This window comes from Nycticebus coucang, chromosome 3, assembly GCF_027406575.1.
Source record: "Nycticebus coucang isolate mNycCou1 chromosome 3, mNycCou1.pri, whole genome shotgun sequence".
Taxonomy (NCBI): domain Eukaryota; kingdom Metazoa; phylum Chordata; class Mammalia; order Primates; family Lorisidae; genus Nycticebus; species Nycticebus coucang.
This window is the reverse complement of record NC_069782.1, coordinates 148,383,748-148,400,806: the sequence shown is the minus strand read 5'-3', so window position 1 is coordinate 148,400,806 and position 17,059 is coordinate 148,383,748. Positions and strand designations below refer to the sequence as shown.

At 39.6% G+C, this 17,059-nt stretch overlaps 1 protein-coding gene across 1 annotated transcript in view; it reads right to left on the bottom strand.

The window, feature by feature from the left end:
* Positions 1-17,059, bottom strand: part of INPP5F (inositol polyphosphate-5-phosphatase F) — a 112,043-nt gene that overhangs the window by 31,530 nt on the left and 63,454 nt on the right. Inside the window, exons 4-7 of the mRNA XM_053583903.1 lie at positions 3,622-3,750; positions 3,239-3,406; positions 3,062-3,118; positions 601-799 (exon numbers count right to left, since the gene is read on the bottom strand). Of these exons, the coding sequence (XP_053439878.1) occupies positions 601-799; positions 3,062-3,118; positions 3,239-3,406; positions 3,622-3,750 (553 nt within the window). The remainder of the gene's footprint in view (positions 1-600; positions 800-3,061; positions 3,119-3,238; positions 3,407-3,621; positions 3,751-17,059) is intronic.

Sequence of the window (17,059 nt, the reverse complement as noted above, 5' to 3'; positions counted from 1 at the left end):
AGAAAATGCCATGAAGGCTACGTTGAACAGTTTGATGAGAACATTTCAGATTGTATATGAAACCAGCACATTGTACTCCTTGATTGCACTAATGTACACAGCTATGATTTAACAATTAAAAAAATGTATTTAGACTAGATTATACTTCCTAATCCCCCCAGTGTGCAACTGCCAAGCAGAAGAGTATCAACTTACCCCAAATCATAACTATAGACATCATTGTTTTTAACAACTTGAAGCTAAAACAGTTCCTCTGAACTAAAAGAGAACAGTTTTCCCAAAGGCACTAGCACTCAGGAAGGATTTATCACTGTGACACAGGCTGTCGGCTGCAATGCTGGCATTCAGAAGTACATCTCAAGTGATTTTCTTCTCTTTTCTCTGTATATGTACCTCCTTTTCTCTTTCATTTTGCTAACACTCCGCTTTTGACCCCTCCTCAAAAACTAGCTTCCAATCACTGCCCAGTATTTAGTCACCAAGCACTCTGAAGCCATTCATGCTTCCAAATCCATTATTGTCATTAGTATTTCAACACATCTGCAGCTTTTCCATGCTCGCTGGGACTTGATTTGCATGCTATCACAGCCCTCTACTCACCTGCTCTGTGCCTACTTCGGCGTGAAATCAGAGCGACTAGAAACCGTGGGTGAATGTCGTCTACACAGGTGGACTCCGGAGGGGGAGTCTCTGGGCTGCTTTTCTCATCATCAGATGATTCATTATAATTTACCACCAGTTCTTCAATCTGCACAAAACCTTGGATAATAGGGAGAATCCAAAAGTCCACATCTGGTGTCTGAAAATAACATGGACATACTGTTTCTATCCTGTATAGCACTGCTACTTTCTTAAATCCAAACAGTAATCCAGAAGCATTTATTAGAAGCAGAAACCTCCCATCCTTCAACCACATTTTCTGCTTATTGGAGAACACTGTGAAAGGAAGGGAAGGAAGGAGGGTCTTTTCTTGTGATTATTCAAAAAAAGCTGACTGAGGGGGAACACAGCGCAGGAGCCCGACGGCCTGGGTACAAATTCCAGCACCATGACTTATTAACTTTCAGAGGGGAATCACCCTCACTGTGCTTTGCCGTCCTCCTCTCTGGAATAGAAATAACAACTACATCATGAGGTTGTTGTGAAGATTAAATGGATGGTACATGTAAAGTGTTTGGCACAATGCCTGTCATCCACATGGTAGTAAGTATTTAATAAATGTAGCTATAATAATAATATCAGGATATTATTCCTACTGGTATAGAAAAATAAAACTTAAAGGCTGATTCTCAACTCTGAGTTGCATTAAGCCTTTAATAAAATACAACCAACTCTGATTACTTTATTATGAAACACGTAAGTCTACTTTATTTTCTAGTTTAGAAAAAAAATACCGCTTCACCAAGCTAAAATCTAAGTGGTAAATGAACTGAAAAAGCACTTTTCCATAAATATCTTATTTTAAAAGGTCAGAGACAATATAATTAGGAGTATTGATTAAAGATTTCCTCTTCTGTGTCTAAGAGGAAATATTTCCAAGAATATTCAGATTTTTCAACGACTACATGCACAGACACAACAGGATAAAAAACGCTCCACAGAGCTGTCTAGATCCCACTTTCTTATCTCCTAAGTGTACCCAGCCTTGATCTCGGGCATTAACTCCAAATCCACATCCTGTTCCATCACCATAGACGCCAGGTCCTATCTCAGTTTCGTTTTTGTCTTATGAAGCCTACAGACAGGACCTCAGGAAGGTTGCCAGAGTTGAAAACAGCCAGGTGAAGGGTCGACCTGTACTCATTATTCTTATCACCATTCCAATTATTTATATTTTTGTTCTAGAAATAAATGCAAAACTCTTAACAGGAGCAGAGAAATGCACATTGACAAATGTCACCTTTATTGTGAGTCAGCAGTTTTAAATGGTAATGGAAAAGCATTCTGACAAAAACTCTGCAGAATATATGAAAGCTCAACATTGTCAGCACACAGGACAAATACTCATCCCAGATGCCCTCATTTCTCTCCTCTAACGCTGCATTTAGGTGTCACATCTGATCAACATCAGAGAGAGAAGTGAGAACAATTGCAGGCCTCATTCTCAATAGAGGCAGAATAGATACTGACAGACACAGCTAGATAACGTAAAAATCATTTATACTAACCACCACTATGGGGGAAAAACAGAAAGAAAGCAGCAGCTTTGAAATTTCTGAAAGATTAATAAAAGGTAATAAATGACCCTATTCAGCTATGTGCCTGCTTTGTTTAAGTGTTCAAAACCGTAAGTGGCATGCAGCAGGCCTTCCATAAATATCTGTTGATTGAATGATTGAATGAATAAACTGTCTTTAAACAGTCAAAATTTTTCAATATATGTGACAGAGCTAAGGAAAAAATACCATCAAACCAGAAGCAAGTTCATGCAATAATCTCATCATAGTCTGTGTCTTCCCTGAATCAAATACTAGCAGCAGCACTGGAATGGCCTTAGAGATTCGCTTATTCCAATTCTGTGAGAAAGTGAGAAAACAGGAAAACTGAACCTACTGGGAATGCTGAAGCCCAAACAAAATCTCTCTCTAAAAGGAGCTCTACAGACATTAGTTCCACGATCTGAAATCATTCCTATCCTATAGCAACCGCTAAAAAGATAAGCCTGTGGCTAGGCGATGGAATGGTAAACTGCCTTAAAATAATACCTTAGTTTTCCCTAAACGATTCCCATTCTATAGGGAAAAACAGTCTAGTTACATTTAAAACTTTATTTTATAAAAGAAAAAACAGCTGGACAAGGTGGCTCACTCCTGTAGTCCTAGCTACCCAGGAGACTGAGCTGGGAAGATCACTTGAGCCAGGAGCTCACTGCAGCGAGCTATAATCATGCTGTGGCACTCTAGCCTGGGCAACAGATTGAGGCCCTGACACCAAAAAAGTAAAATAAAATACAAACTAAAATGTAAGTAAAAGGATAAATAAATATAATTTATTTTAATACAACTAAAAGACATTTGCTTAACAACTATAAATTTAGGACATTTTAGAAACAAGTACTCACACCAATCTCAGTAAGATCTCGTATCATGTATTTATTCCAAAAAAATCGGTCATCAACCTAGAAAAGGAAGAAAAAGAGCAGTTCAGAAGTAGAGTATTGCAGTTTCCGCATAAGAGCTGGAACAGGCTATCACTTGTTCCAGAGGGCAAACCCTGTTCTCTGAGCTAGGAGTGGTACCTTCTGCCAGAGGGGCCGGCTGTCCCTCTCTCCAGCGCTCTGTCTCTGCACCGAATTAGTCAGGTCATAGGTCAAACTATAGTAAAAGGATTCTGAGTCCATGAACATCTTCAGCAATTCCTCAAGTAATCTTCGCTCTAATTTCTCCTTCTCTTTACTTTCCTTAACCTGTAAGAAATCAATCTACTATTGCTCCAGGAATTAAATGTAAAGTACCATATGGCTAATACATGACTTCCAAGGAAAGAAGTGAAAATAAGCCCAAGGACATGAGAAAACAGTACTCTAATATAATAAATGGTTTAAAAATAAATTTACTGAGAAGAAAATTACTCCTTAATTTAAAAGGATGAATTCAAAGCCCATATCAATTAAATTCTTACTTTCTTTTTATTAGGAGCCGATACATTGGATTTAATATGTGTAAAGGTCTTCAGCAGAAACTTTGAGTCATCAGGAGATGATATAATCTTCTCTGGCTTGTTAATCCCAAAATGATGCTTCTTACAGAGCTAAATAATTAGGAAGAAAAAGATGATTTGTTATTATTATATCTGCCTGTGAAATGTTCAAGTTGGAGTATAGGAGGGAAGGCCACTACTCAGGCATTTGATTAAAAGTAAATCTCATGAGCTAATAAAATGACCAAGTAGACAACTAATGGAAAACACAGCTGTGGTTCCACAGCTTACCCAAGGATAAGACTCAAAGAATACAGGGCAGGATAGACTGAGGATTCTGAGGTAGAAAATTCAGGTTTGGATCAGAATGACAAGTTCTTATCTAATGAACTGAAGAAGAAAATGTTCTGGTTGAGGTTATTAATGTTCTGAAAATAAGCCTCTAAGAACAAAAATATTGAAAATGCACATTCGTTATGCTTCAGGATCATTACTTTACAGTTATCTGTACTAAATATTTATTCATGCTAATTGAGTGTTCTAGTTGAGAAGATGTCTTAAAAGAATCTGCTCTGGGGGAATCTTAAAAGCTGGATATTTCAACCACTCACTCTCCCACTATCCTCACTAATGAAATCAGCTTGTATATATATAACATAACGCTTTTGGTCCAGAGTAAATCAGAAGAAGCAGTAATTGGGGGCTGCAGGCCAAATGACAAAGGTGAGGAAGAGGACAGGAACGTCAATGTGGCCACGTTAAGAGAGGGCGTGGGAGGTTCCAAAGGAAGTCGAGGGATTTTCAACCTCAAGGCCTAGAAGCAAAGAAGATCAAAGGGAAAGAGGAAGAGAGAAAAGCAAGTAGGGGAAGGAAATAAAGAATAAGAAACCACATGTGAGTAGATATCAGTAAAAAAAAAAAAAATCACTGGCAACATGAAGAATCGGAACAGATCAACTCACCTATGGGATCACGATGTAGCTACCACTGAAGATCCCAACTATAAGGCAAATGTGGAAATGACAGAAATGGATTACAGAGTATGGATCGCAAAAACAATGAAGGGAATTGAAGGAAAAGTGGAAGACCAACAAAAGGAAATGCAAAAATTGACCTAAGAATTTTAAAAAATATTTTCAAAGACCTGGGCAAAATCAGAAAAGATATAACAGAACTTAAAGAAATGAAGGAGTCAGTCAGGGAGGTTCAAAATGTAGAAGAAAGTTTTCAACAACAGAAAAAACCACAGAGAATAAAGAATCTCACAGCTTAAAGACTCTAGAACTTACCCAGTTATTTCAAGAAGCAGAAAAGAAGAGGGCAAAAGCAGAACAATCTCTTAGAGAAGCAGACTGCACAAAGCACAGAAACTTACAGATTACAGGTATCCCTGACGGAGACGAGGAGAATCCCAATGGTATGGAGGCTCCAGGTGATGATATCATATCTGAAAACTTCACAAGCATCACCAAGGATTCAGACATTCACCTACTAGAGGGATATCAAACCCAGGCTCAACTCAAGTCAAACAGAGCTTTTCCTAGACATGTAGTAATTAACCTGGCCAAGGTCAAAATCAAAGAAAAAATTCTCCAAGCAGCCAGGCATAAGCAGCATCTGACCTACAAGCGCAAACCCATCAGAGTGACATCTCACTTGTCAGCTGAAACTCTATAAATAAAAAGGGAGTGGGGCTTCCACCTTCAGTCTTCTCAAACAAAACAACTGTTAGCCAGGGATCCTCTATCGTACAAAACTAAGTTTCATATTTGATGGAGAAATCAAATCTTTTACTAACAAGCACACATTGAGGAAACGTGCCACTACAAGACAGGAAGTTCTCAGACCAGTACTTTACACAGACCAACAGAATGGACCAACAGCAAAGTAAAGATACCCGGAAACTAAAGGACAAAGCCTAGCTTCCACAATGACCCAAGAGATGAAGCAAGGCAACTGAGCCCTACACAAGTCAAACAGAAATCCACCCGACATATCAATTCTCTCAATAAACACGAACAGGTTGAATCCCACCAAAGAGGCACAGGCTGGCTGACTGAATAAAAGACATAAGCCAAGTACACGATGTCTTTAGGAAAGACACCTAACCTCCAAAGATAAAACAAGACTCAGGTTTGGAAAACAGTTTTTCAGGCAAATGGAAATCAGAAGAAAACATGAGTCGCAATCCTATTTGTGGATACAAATGGCTTTAAATCAACAAAAGTAAAGGAAGACAAAGATGTACACTATATATTGTTCAAGGGAACAATGCAACAAGACATTTCAATCCTAAATATTTATGCACACAAATTAAATGCTCCCAGATTTATAAGATGGACCCTACTGGGTCTTAACAATATAAACTATAACACTGTAACAGCCACAGACTTCAACACCCCACTGACAAAACTGGACAGCTCCTCCAAGCAGAAATTAAAAGAAATGATGGACTTAAACATAACTCTACAACAAATGGACTTAACAGACATATACAGAATACTTCACCCCGATACTACTAAGTATACATCCTTCTCATCAGCTCATGGCTCAATCTCTAAAACTGATCATATCCTAGGACCCAAATCAAACCTCAATACATTTAAAAGAATAGAAATTAGACCTTCTACTAAAAGTAGAACTCAATCCCAACAGAAACCTTTATCCCATAGAAAAGTCATGGAAACTAAACAACCTTTTGCTAAATGACAGCTGGGTCAAAGAGGAAATAAAGAAGAAATCATTCGATTCCTCAAACAAAACAGCAGAGAAGCCATGAGCTATCAAAACCTGGGTGATGGGTGGCACCTATGGCTCAAAGGAGTAGGGCGCTGGCCCCATATGCTGGAGGTGGCAGGTTCAAACACAGCCCCAGCCAAAAACTGCAAAAAAAAACAAAACTGTGAGATACTGCAAAAACAGTCATAAGAAAAAAATTTATCACATTAAATGCCCACATCCAGAAAACAGAAAGAGGGTAAATTAACAATCTCATGAAGCATCTCAAGGAATTAGAAAAGGAAGAACAATCCAATCCCCAACCTAGCAGAAGAAACAACCAAAATTAGATCAGAACTAAATGAAGTTGAGAACAAAAGTACTCAGAAGATTAATGAAACAAAAAGTTGGTTTTTGAAAACAAAATCAATAAACCCTTGGCCAGATTAATTAGAAATAGAAAAGCAAAATCTCTAATAAGCTCAATTAGAAATGAAAACAGAGATATAACAGATACCACAGAGATACAAAAGATCTTCAGCAAATATTACACAAAACTCTATGCCCAGAAATTTGAAAATGTGGCAGAAATGGACCAATTCCTAAAATCACACTATCTCCTTAGACTCCACCAGGAAGAAACAGAATTCTTGAACAGACCAATATCAAGCACTGAAATTGTAACAACTATATAAAAGCCTCCAACAACAACAAAAAAAAAGTCCTGGACCAAATGCTTTCACATCAGAATTTTACTAAACCTTCAAAGGAGAGCTCACACCTATATTGCAGAACCTATTCCAAAACATTGAGAAGGATGGAATCCTCCCCAACTCTTTCTATGATGCAAATATCACCCTAAGACTAAAACCAGGAAAGGACAAAACAACAACAAAACTTACAGACCAATTTCATAAATCAATATTAACACAAAAATATTCAACAAAATCTTAGAAAACAGAATTCAGCTACAAACAAAAAAAATAATTCATCACAACCAAGTGGGCTTCATCCCTGGGATACAGGCTGATTCAACCTACACAAATCCATAAATGTAACTCACCACGTAAACACAAGCAAAACCAAGGACCATTAACATCCTTGTAACAGTTGCAGAAAAAGCATGAGAAAATTCACCATCCTTTTTTGAGAAGAACACTTAGGAAAACTGGCATAGATGGGACATTTCTTAAACTGATGAAATCATCTATGATGAACTCACAGCCAATATCATATTGAATGGAGAAAAACTGAAAGCACTTCCACTTAGAACTGGAACCAGACAAGGATGCCCACTATTACATTATTCAACATAAACTTAGGCAAAAGAAGAATATCAAGGTATCCAAATAGGAACAGAGGAGGTCAAATTATTACTCTTTGCTAATGATATAATCTTGCACTAAGAAATTTCAAGAACCCAACCACAATACTTCTGTAAATCATCAAGAAATAGACCAACTTCTCAGGATATAAAATCAATGGACACAAATCAGCAGCCTTCATATAGGCCAACTGAAGGCAAGCTAAAAATCAAATCAAAGATATAATACCCTTTACAGTAGCATCAAAGACAATGAAATACCTTGGAATATACTTACCAAAGGATGTGAAGGATCTCTACAAAGAGAACTATGAAACCTAAAGATCTTGAAAAAACAGTTCTGTTTCATACAGAACCAGACAAAAACCCAAATAACCAATGCAATTCCACAAAATAAGAACAAATCTGGAAGCATCAAGTTATCAGACTTCAGGTTATAAGTCTCTAGTGATCAAAACAACATGGTACTGGCATAAAAGCAGAGACATAGATCTCTGGAATAGAATAGAAGACCTAGAGATGAAACCAGCTTCATATCACCATTTGATCTTTTTTTTTTTTTTTTTTTGTAGAGACAGAGTCTCACTTTATGGCCCTCGGTAGAGTGCAGTGGCCTCACACAGCTCACAGCAACCTCCAACTCCTGGGCTTAAGCGATTCTCTTGCCTCAGCCTCCCGAGTAGCTGGGAATACAGGCGCCCGCCACAATGCCCGGCTATTTTTTGGTTGCAGTTTGGCTGGGGCCAGGTTTGAACCCGTCACCCTCAGTATATGGGGCCGGCGCCTTACCGACTGAGCCACAGGCGCCGCCCACCATTTGATCTTTGATAAAGCAAACAAAAGCATACATTGGGGAAAAGAATTCCTATTTAAAATTCCTATGTATAAGACTGACACTGGACCTGCACCTCTCACCACTTACGAATATTAACTCATAATGGATAAAAGATTTTAATCTACGACGTGAAACTATAAAAACTCTAGAAGACAGGGTGGGAAAAATTCTTAATGATATTAGCCTTGGGAAGAATTTATGAAGAAGACCCAAAAGGCAATTGCAGCAACCATATAAATAAATAAACAAGACCTGATCAAGTTAAAAAGTTTCTGCATAGCTAAGGACATAATCAACAAAGCAAAGAGACAACCTTCAGGGTAAGAGCTATTTGCATAGTACAAATCCAATAAAGGGCTAATAACTAGAATCTACAAAGACCTCAAGCAAATCAACAAAAAAGAGCAAACAATAAAAACTGGGCAAAAGACATGAGCAGAATCTTTTCTCATGAGGACAGATGAATGGCCATCAAACTCCTGAAAAAATGCTCACTGTCTCTATCAGAGGAATGCAAATCGAAACCACTTTGAGATATCACCTAACCACAGTGAGAATGGTCCACATCACAAGGTTCCAAAGTAAGAGATGCTGGCACGGGTGCAGAGAGGAGGCAACACTCATGCACTGTTGGTAAGACTGCAAATTACTACAGCCTGTATGGGAAGAAGTAGAGAGAGTCCTCAAAGAACTAAAAGCAGCCCTTCCACTAAATCCCATTACTAGGTATCTACTCAAAAGAAAAAAAGTCATTTTCCCATAAGGACATTTGCACTTGTATGTTTATAGCAGCCCAATTCATAATTGCAAGAAGTAAAAACAACCCAAATACCCTGCAACCCATGAATGGATTAATAAACTGTGGTATATGCACATTATGGAATACTATTCAGCCATTAAAAAGATGGAGATTTTGTGTCTTTTGTAACAATGTGGACAGATCTGGAGAACACTCTTCTAAGTAAAGTACGACAGGAATGGAAAAACAAGCATCACAAGTGCTCAAATGGAAAGGAGTAAATTAACTATGTGCTCACTTGCAAGAACTCAGTAAAATTCAAGAAAGTGGTGGGGAGGCTTTCGCAAGTTCCCACCCAAAGAGAACAATGCACAGGTCTATGGCACACTTCCTGGGTGAGAGACACAACTACAACTTGGACTTTGCCCTACAAATGCAAACAATGTAACCTAATCGTGTGTATCCTCATATTAATCCACATTTTCGTTTTTGGCATTTGTTAGGTAAAGTCCCTCTTATAATTGTGTTCCTCCCCCAAGAGGTGTGCCATACACCATGACCCTCCCATCCTCCTCCCTCCTCTCCTCTCCTCGCTCCCTCATTCCCCTACCCCCTACCTTGTATTAGAAAAAGTCAAGGGTTGGGCAGCGCCTGTGGCTCAGTGAGCAGGGCGCCGGCCCCATATGCAGAGGGTGGCGGGTTCAAACCCGGCCCCGGCCAAACTGCAACCAAAAAATAGCCGGGCGTTGTGGTGGGCGCCTGTAGTCCCAGCTACTCGGGAGGCTGAGGCAAGAGAATCACTTAAGCCCAGGAGTTGGAGGTTGCTGTGAGTGTGTGAGGCCACGGCACTCTACCAAGGGCCATAAAGTGAGACTCTGTCTCCACCAAAAAAAAAAAAAAATACAGAAAAAGTCAAGGGTTTTATATATAATTTCATGTAGCTCAACACACAAAGCAAATATTCTGAAAAGTACCCAAGAATTCTATTAAACATACACAGACCCATTCCATTTTTTGTCAACAAGCTAGTTTTACTGCTACACAAAGTGGGAGACTCCTATCAAGAGCTAATAGTTACTAAGTTTTCATTAGTGTCTTTCTTACAAAATAATTATTAACAGATGATAAATGAGAATAAAAGCCAATTCAAGTTTTGATTATTAAAAAAACAAAGAGACCATCCTTGTGTCATTAAATTTAGAAGTAGAGACAAATACCTGCACCAAATTCTCTGATGCAAGGAAATCTCTAGCTGATCTTATGCCTTTCAGAAGGATGGCTATCAAAAACTGACTAAACCCAGCGGTCAGCTCTTGGCTCTTAACCTCCTCACTCCCTGGTCCTCTAATGCACAGCCATTCTTGGCTCCTCTCTCTCGTCAACTGTTTCCTTTCCAGCCACCTGACTTGTTGATGTCCAGGCACCCTGAGGTTCAGTCGTTGGTCCCTTTCTCCATCCACATTCAGTGACCTCATCCAGTCTCATGGTTTCAGATACCAGACACGTGCCAACCTCTTCCTCCCAAATATGTATTTCTAACACAGCTCACTCCCCAAACTCCAGCCTCACATATCCTAACATTTCCACTTGGATTTCTGCCAGGCATCTCAAACTCAGTATGCCCAAGAGCAGGCCCGCACCCTCCCTCCACTGCCCTTGCCTCCCACCCCCCGCTTCCTGCGCTCACTCACTCCACCCACAGTGGCTCCCTGCTCAGGACACCAGGATGCTTCAGTCCCAGGGCCTCTGTTCTAGCTCTTTTCTTTGCCCGAACACCCTCTCTCCAAATATCTTGCCTAGGCACCCCCTCTACTACGCTCACTGCTCATCTTCTATTTCCATTAGTATTTGTTACTTTCTAACGTGCTACGTAATTAACATGATGACGTTTATCACTGTCTGCCCCCTTTCTATACTATAAGCTCCAGGATGGCAAGGATCTTTGTTCCGTGGACTAATGTTTCTAGTGCCTGGCATCGGGAGTTTCAGTAAATATTTGTAGACCCCCATGCCCCTACATGGGGCACATACTGATTCTAGGAAACCCCCCACCGTCTTGCTTGCATGGGTACACCATACACCGCCCACCCTCCTTGGTGTGGCATCCCGGGGGCAGCAGAGAAGCAATGTTTTAAAGACGCTCTCTACCTTTAGTCCCTGCCACTGCTTTGCTTGTGGCACTAAGCAAATGTTGGATAGCAATTTTTATATAGAATTGCTGGTAATTATTTAGTCATACCACACTAATTTCTTTTAAAACTATGAAAACATGCCCCCAACCTAGTTATAGATTATTGCGATTTTAATATTCAAAGCCGGATATTATGCAGTTGTCAGACCTAGTTATTCCATAAGAGTATTCAAGCCAGCAAAATTCCCCCAGGAGAACCTCAGAGATCTCACTACCCTACAGCAGCCCTGCCGCAGCAGGCGAGTCTGTACCCGCACACCCTCGCTCTCGGGAGGACGAGTCTGTTCTCCTCCTCCAGGATCAGGACCTCGCCTGTCACTGGTCCTCTCTCACCTCTCCCCGCCTCTCTCTTTCTGACAGTCTCTTTCCTCACACCTACTAACATGTTTACTTATGCCAGAATCTTTTAAATTCACTCCTCAATCCGGGAATCCACTGAGAGTCAGAGGGGTACAAACCCAGTCACAGTCCCTGGTATTGTGAGGACTCAGTGGGACTGCAGGAGGTCAAAGAGTCAAGGCTCCTCAACTCAGAGAAAGGAGCATTCTCTCTAAGAACAGGGCTCTGACGACTACTTCCTTCTGTCATCTCCTCTGGTTTCTGTGACAACGATCTGAGGGGTTCTACCCCGACCTGCAGCCCAACATTCTACATGAAAACTGCCATCCAACAATTGCTCTTTCAGTTTCCTTGCTGGTATCTTTCTGCCTCTAAACGTCATGGTGTTTCCAACTGTCTACCCTCAGCTCTCTGCTCATTCTTCCTGCTCTACCTGGAAAATATCATCCTCTTTCCTCATTGTTAACCCCACTTGTACACCTGCAGCTCAAGACCCTTATATATGACACCTCTGTTTCACTGAGACACACTAGTCCCTCAAACTCAGCATCTCCAGAACCAATCAATATCTGCTTCCAAATCTTATTCCTTCCCCTGTATGGGATTTCAGGTACTGACACCACCACCCACTGGATCACTCAGGCAAGATATCTTGGAGTCGTCTTTCATTGTTCCCCTACTTTAAGTCTCTCCTACCAACCCCAGACACTCAGGCCCATCACTACCGTGTTCATTCACATGCGTATCTTTTGCCTAGACTAGTGCTTCTCAATGTCAGTGCTCCTAGCATAGCAGATGGGAGATTCTTTAAGCAGGGTTATCCCAGCCAGTGGAGACAATCTAGCAGCCATCTTTCATGATCTGGGGAATTTCACCCGAGCACTGGGCTTCAGGTACTAAGCATGGCTCCAGGCTCCCACCTCCCCTGAAGCCCTTTCAGTGCCCTTTACTGTGTAAGGGCCAAATATCCACATGCTACTGCCTGCTGCTGGATCTAGATCCAGAATCCCACGGCTGCAGATGGATCCACTGTTCCATTTAGAGACTCTGAGGATGCTTCTTCTAAACCTAGCAATGTCTTCTTTGCTTTCCTGTTTTTCTTTATCTACCATCATCTTAGTCTTAGAATAGAGTTGATAGAGGCCCATCACTCCTTCACTTCTTTCTCCACAACTCCAAAATTCCAGAAAACTCTGAAACCTGAAAGTTTATTTTTTCAAGTTTGTTAAAACCTCATTTAATGGCAAAACATACCCTGAACTGATAGGAGAATATTGATAGTCAGCATTACTTCCCTCAGTATGAATTTTCACACAATTCTTTAAGAAATATTAATGTGCTGTATCATGGGGTAATGCTCCAGACTCACTCAATGCTTCAAATAAAGACTACCTGGAATAACCTTTAGAAAAGACCCCCCAAAACCTGAATTCTAAAACAAACATGGCCCTAGGTGTTCAGAAAAGGATTGTGGATCTGTATAACAAAGCACAAACTCAATGAACCACCTTAACCAGAAGACCTTCTCTCTCCTAAATTAATTTTTCTAAATAGACATTTAAAATCACTATAAACACAAACATTTCCAAGGAGTGTTTTAAAATCTTCTATAGTTGCCCTTATAAAAGAAAGTACTACAGCCTATATCTCTCTGAAAAGGTTACATTCAGTCCTGCCAAAAAACAGGGATAGAAAAAATTACTTCTTGAGATCCTTCTCAGTCCTACCACCTTTTCTTTAGACAGAGCCCTGGGGATTACAACACACAGCGCAGACGGCAGGATCACGGCCCCTCGTCCAGAGGCACAGCTGTTTCTTTGCAGTATGTGCTTAGGCCTCATCACAACTTCGACATAAACAACCCCAAGAAGAAAACCACCACCACAAGCTCTGTGGCACTACCTTCATTTATTTATTACTCTTACAACTTATGTTTCACAGCCAAGCTTAAGGTTTGACGTTGCTGCTGGTATTTGAGAAAAGGAAAATGAATGATTTTACTTTAAAAGTTGGTATCTGGAGCCATCTGGACGCAGGGGTCCTCAAACTACGGCCCATGGGCCACATGAGGCAGTGTGATTGTATTTGTTCCCGTTTTGTTTTTTTACTTCAAAATAAGATATGTGCGGTTTGTTCATAGGTTTTTTTTTTTTTTTTTTTTTTTGAAACTATAGTCCGGCCCTCCAATGGTCTAAAGGACAGTGAACTGGCCCCCTGTTTAAAAAGTTTGAGGACCTCTGACTGGAGCTAAAATTTTAAACAGATGTCTGATGGGAAACTACAGAAGATGATGCGGTTATCTATGAAGCAACGAGAGACAGCAAATAAGACAGGCACGCCTGGAACATGAGCCTATAAAACTTTAAAGGGTATTTTTTCAAAAGAAAGAACATCTATGTTCTCATTTATCTGAACCCTACAGATTCTTCATACCCTTATATAGATCTTTTTTTTTTTCTGTAAAATCATCATTCCCAAGATCTTTTTTTTTTTTTTTTAAATGGCAGACTATTTTGAAAAACTAGTAATTCCTCAAAAGGTTAAACAGTTACCATATACCTCCACATGTACTCCTAGGTATATAACCCAAGAGGGATGAAAACAAATGTCCACCAAAACTTTGTATGAGAAATTGTTCACAGTCATAGTATTCACAATAGCAAAAAGGTGGAAAGCAATTCAAATGTCCATCAACTGAAGGATGGATAAAATGGAATCCTATTTGACACTAAAAAAATAAAGTACTGATAGATGTTCCCAAAAGCATGAACCGTGCAAAGTTGTGCTAAGTAAAAGAAATCAGTCACACAAGTCATACAATCACACATTGTCTGATTCCATTTATAGGAGACATCTACAATAGATAAATTAGGGAGACAGATTAGTGATTAACTAGAGCTGGGGGAGGTTGGCTTTGCAGACAAATGAGGAATGACTACTAATGAGAATAGGGTTTGAGGGGGAGGTGGAAAAAACAATGTTCTAAAATGGATGTGGTGATGGTCACATGCCTCTGAATATACCAAAAACTAGCCAGTTAAATACTTAAAACAGGTGAACAATATGGCATATAAATCACACACAAACAAATAAGATAAAAAGGCAACTGAGGCAGAAAACTAAAACTCTATTAATACCAGACTCTGAAATAGAATTGCTTCTGCTCCAATTGCAGAAGACAGACTAGGCTTCAGCACATCTGAGTACAGTGACCACACTAAGGAGCCTGAGGGGCTGCTGGAAAGAAAAAAAGCAGCCAGTTATTCAAAGTGCTGCACAGATATCCAAAACAGGAAGACATACAAAGACAAAATAACAAATTTTGTTTAACAAAGTCTTTTACCTGCAAAAGATATGTATGTTCATAAAAAATAGGAGTTAAGTAGGAAAATACACAGAAACTATTCCAAAAAACTTAACTGTACGTACATATAATCAGAAAAATAGAACTTAAAAATGATTAAGATTTTAAAAGCTCCTTTTAAATGGAGTTATATAGAAAGTGAAATAAGGATACCAAACTTTAAAATAACATGCTAGAAGAAAAATAAGAAATCTATAAGGGATGCAAGGCTGGTTTAACATACGCAAGTCCATAAACGTTATCCACCATATTAACAGAGGCAAAAGTAAAGATCACATGATCCTCTCAATAGATGCAGAAAAAGCATTTGATAAAATCCAGCATCCTTTTCTAATTAGAACACTGAAGACTATAGGCATAGGTGGCACATTTCTAAAACTGATTGAAGCTATCTATGACAAACCCACAGCCAATATTTTACTGAATGGAGTAAAACTGAAAGCTTTTCCTCTTAGAACTGGAACCAGACAAGGTTGTCCTCTGTCACCTTTACTATTCAACATAGTGCTGGAAGTTCTAGCCAATACAATTAGGCAAGACAAGGAAATAAAGGGAATCCAAATGGGAGCAGAGGAGGTCAAACTCTCCCTCTTTGCTGACGACATGATCTTATACTTAGAGAACCCCAAAGACTCAACCACAAGACTCCTAGAAGTCATCAAAAAATACAGTAATGTTTCAGGATATAAAATCAATGTCCACAAGTCAGTAGCCTTTGTATACACCAATAACAGTCAAGGTGAGAAGCTAATTAAGGACACAACTCCCTTCACCATAGTTTCAAAGAAAATGAAATACCTAGGAATATACCTAACGAAGGAGGTGAAGGACCTCTATAAAGAAAACTATGAACTCCTCAGAAAGGAAATAGCAGAGGATATTAACAAATGGAAGAACATACCATGCTCATGGATGGGAAGAATCAACATTGTTAAAATGTCTATACTTCCCAAAGCAATCTACCTATTCAATGCCATTCCTATCAAAGTACCTACATCGTACTTTCAAGATTTGGAAAAAATGATTCTGCGTTTTGTATGGAACCGGAAAAAAACCCGTATAGCTAAGGCAGTTCTTAGTAACAAAAATAAAGCTGGGGGCATCAGCATACCAGATTTTAGTCTGTACTACAAAGCCATAGTGCTCAAGACAGCATGGTACTGGCACAAAAACAGAGACATAGACACTTGGAATCGAATTGAACACCCAGAAATGAAACTAACATCTTACAACCACCTAATCTTCGATAAACCAAACAAGAACTTACCTTGGGGGAAAGACTCCCTATTCAATAAATGGTGTTGGGAGAACTGGATGTCTACATGTAAAAGACTGAAACTGGACCCACACCTTTCCCCACTCACAAAAATTGATTCAAGATGGATAAAGGACTTAAATTTAAGGCATGAAACAATAAAAATCCTCAAAGAAAGCATAGGCAAAACACTGGAAGATATTGGCCTGGGGGAAGACTTCATGAAGAAGACTGCCATGGCAATTGCAACAACAACAAAAATAAACAAATGGGACTTCATTAAACTGAAAAGCTTCTGTACAGCTAAGGAGACAACAACCAAAGCAAAGAGACAACCTACACAATGGGAAAGGATATTTGCATATTTTCAATCAGACAAAAGCTTGATAACCAGGATCCATAGAGAACTCAAATTAATCCACATGAAAAAGGCCAACAATCCCATATATCAATGGGCAAGAGACATGAATAGAACTTTCTCTAAAGACGACAGACGAATGGCTAACAAACACATGAAAAAATGTTCATCATCTCTATATATTAGAGAAATGCAAATCAAAACAACCCTGAGATATCATCTAACCCCAGTGAGAATGGCCCACATCACAAAATCTCAAAACTGCAGATGCTGGCGTGGATGTGGAGAGAAGGGAAC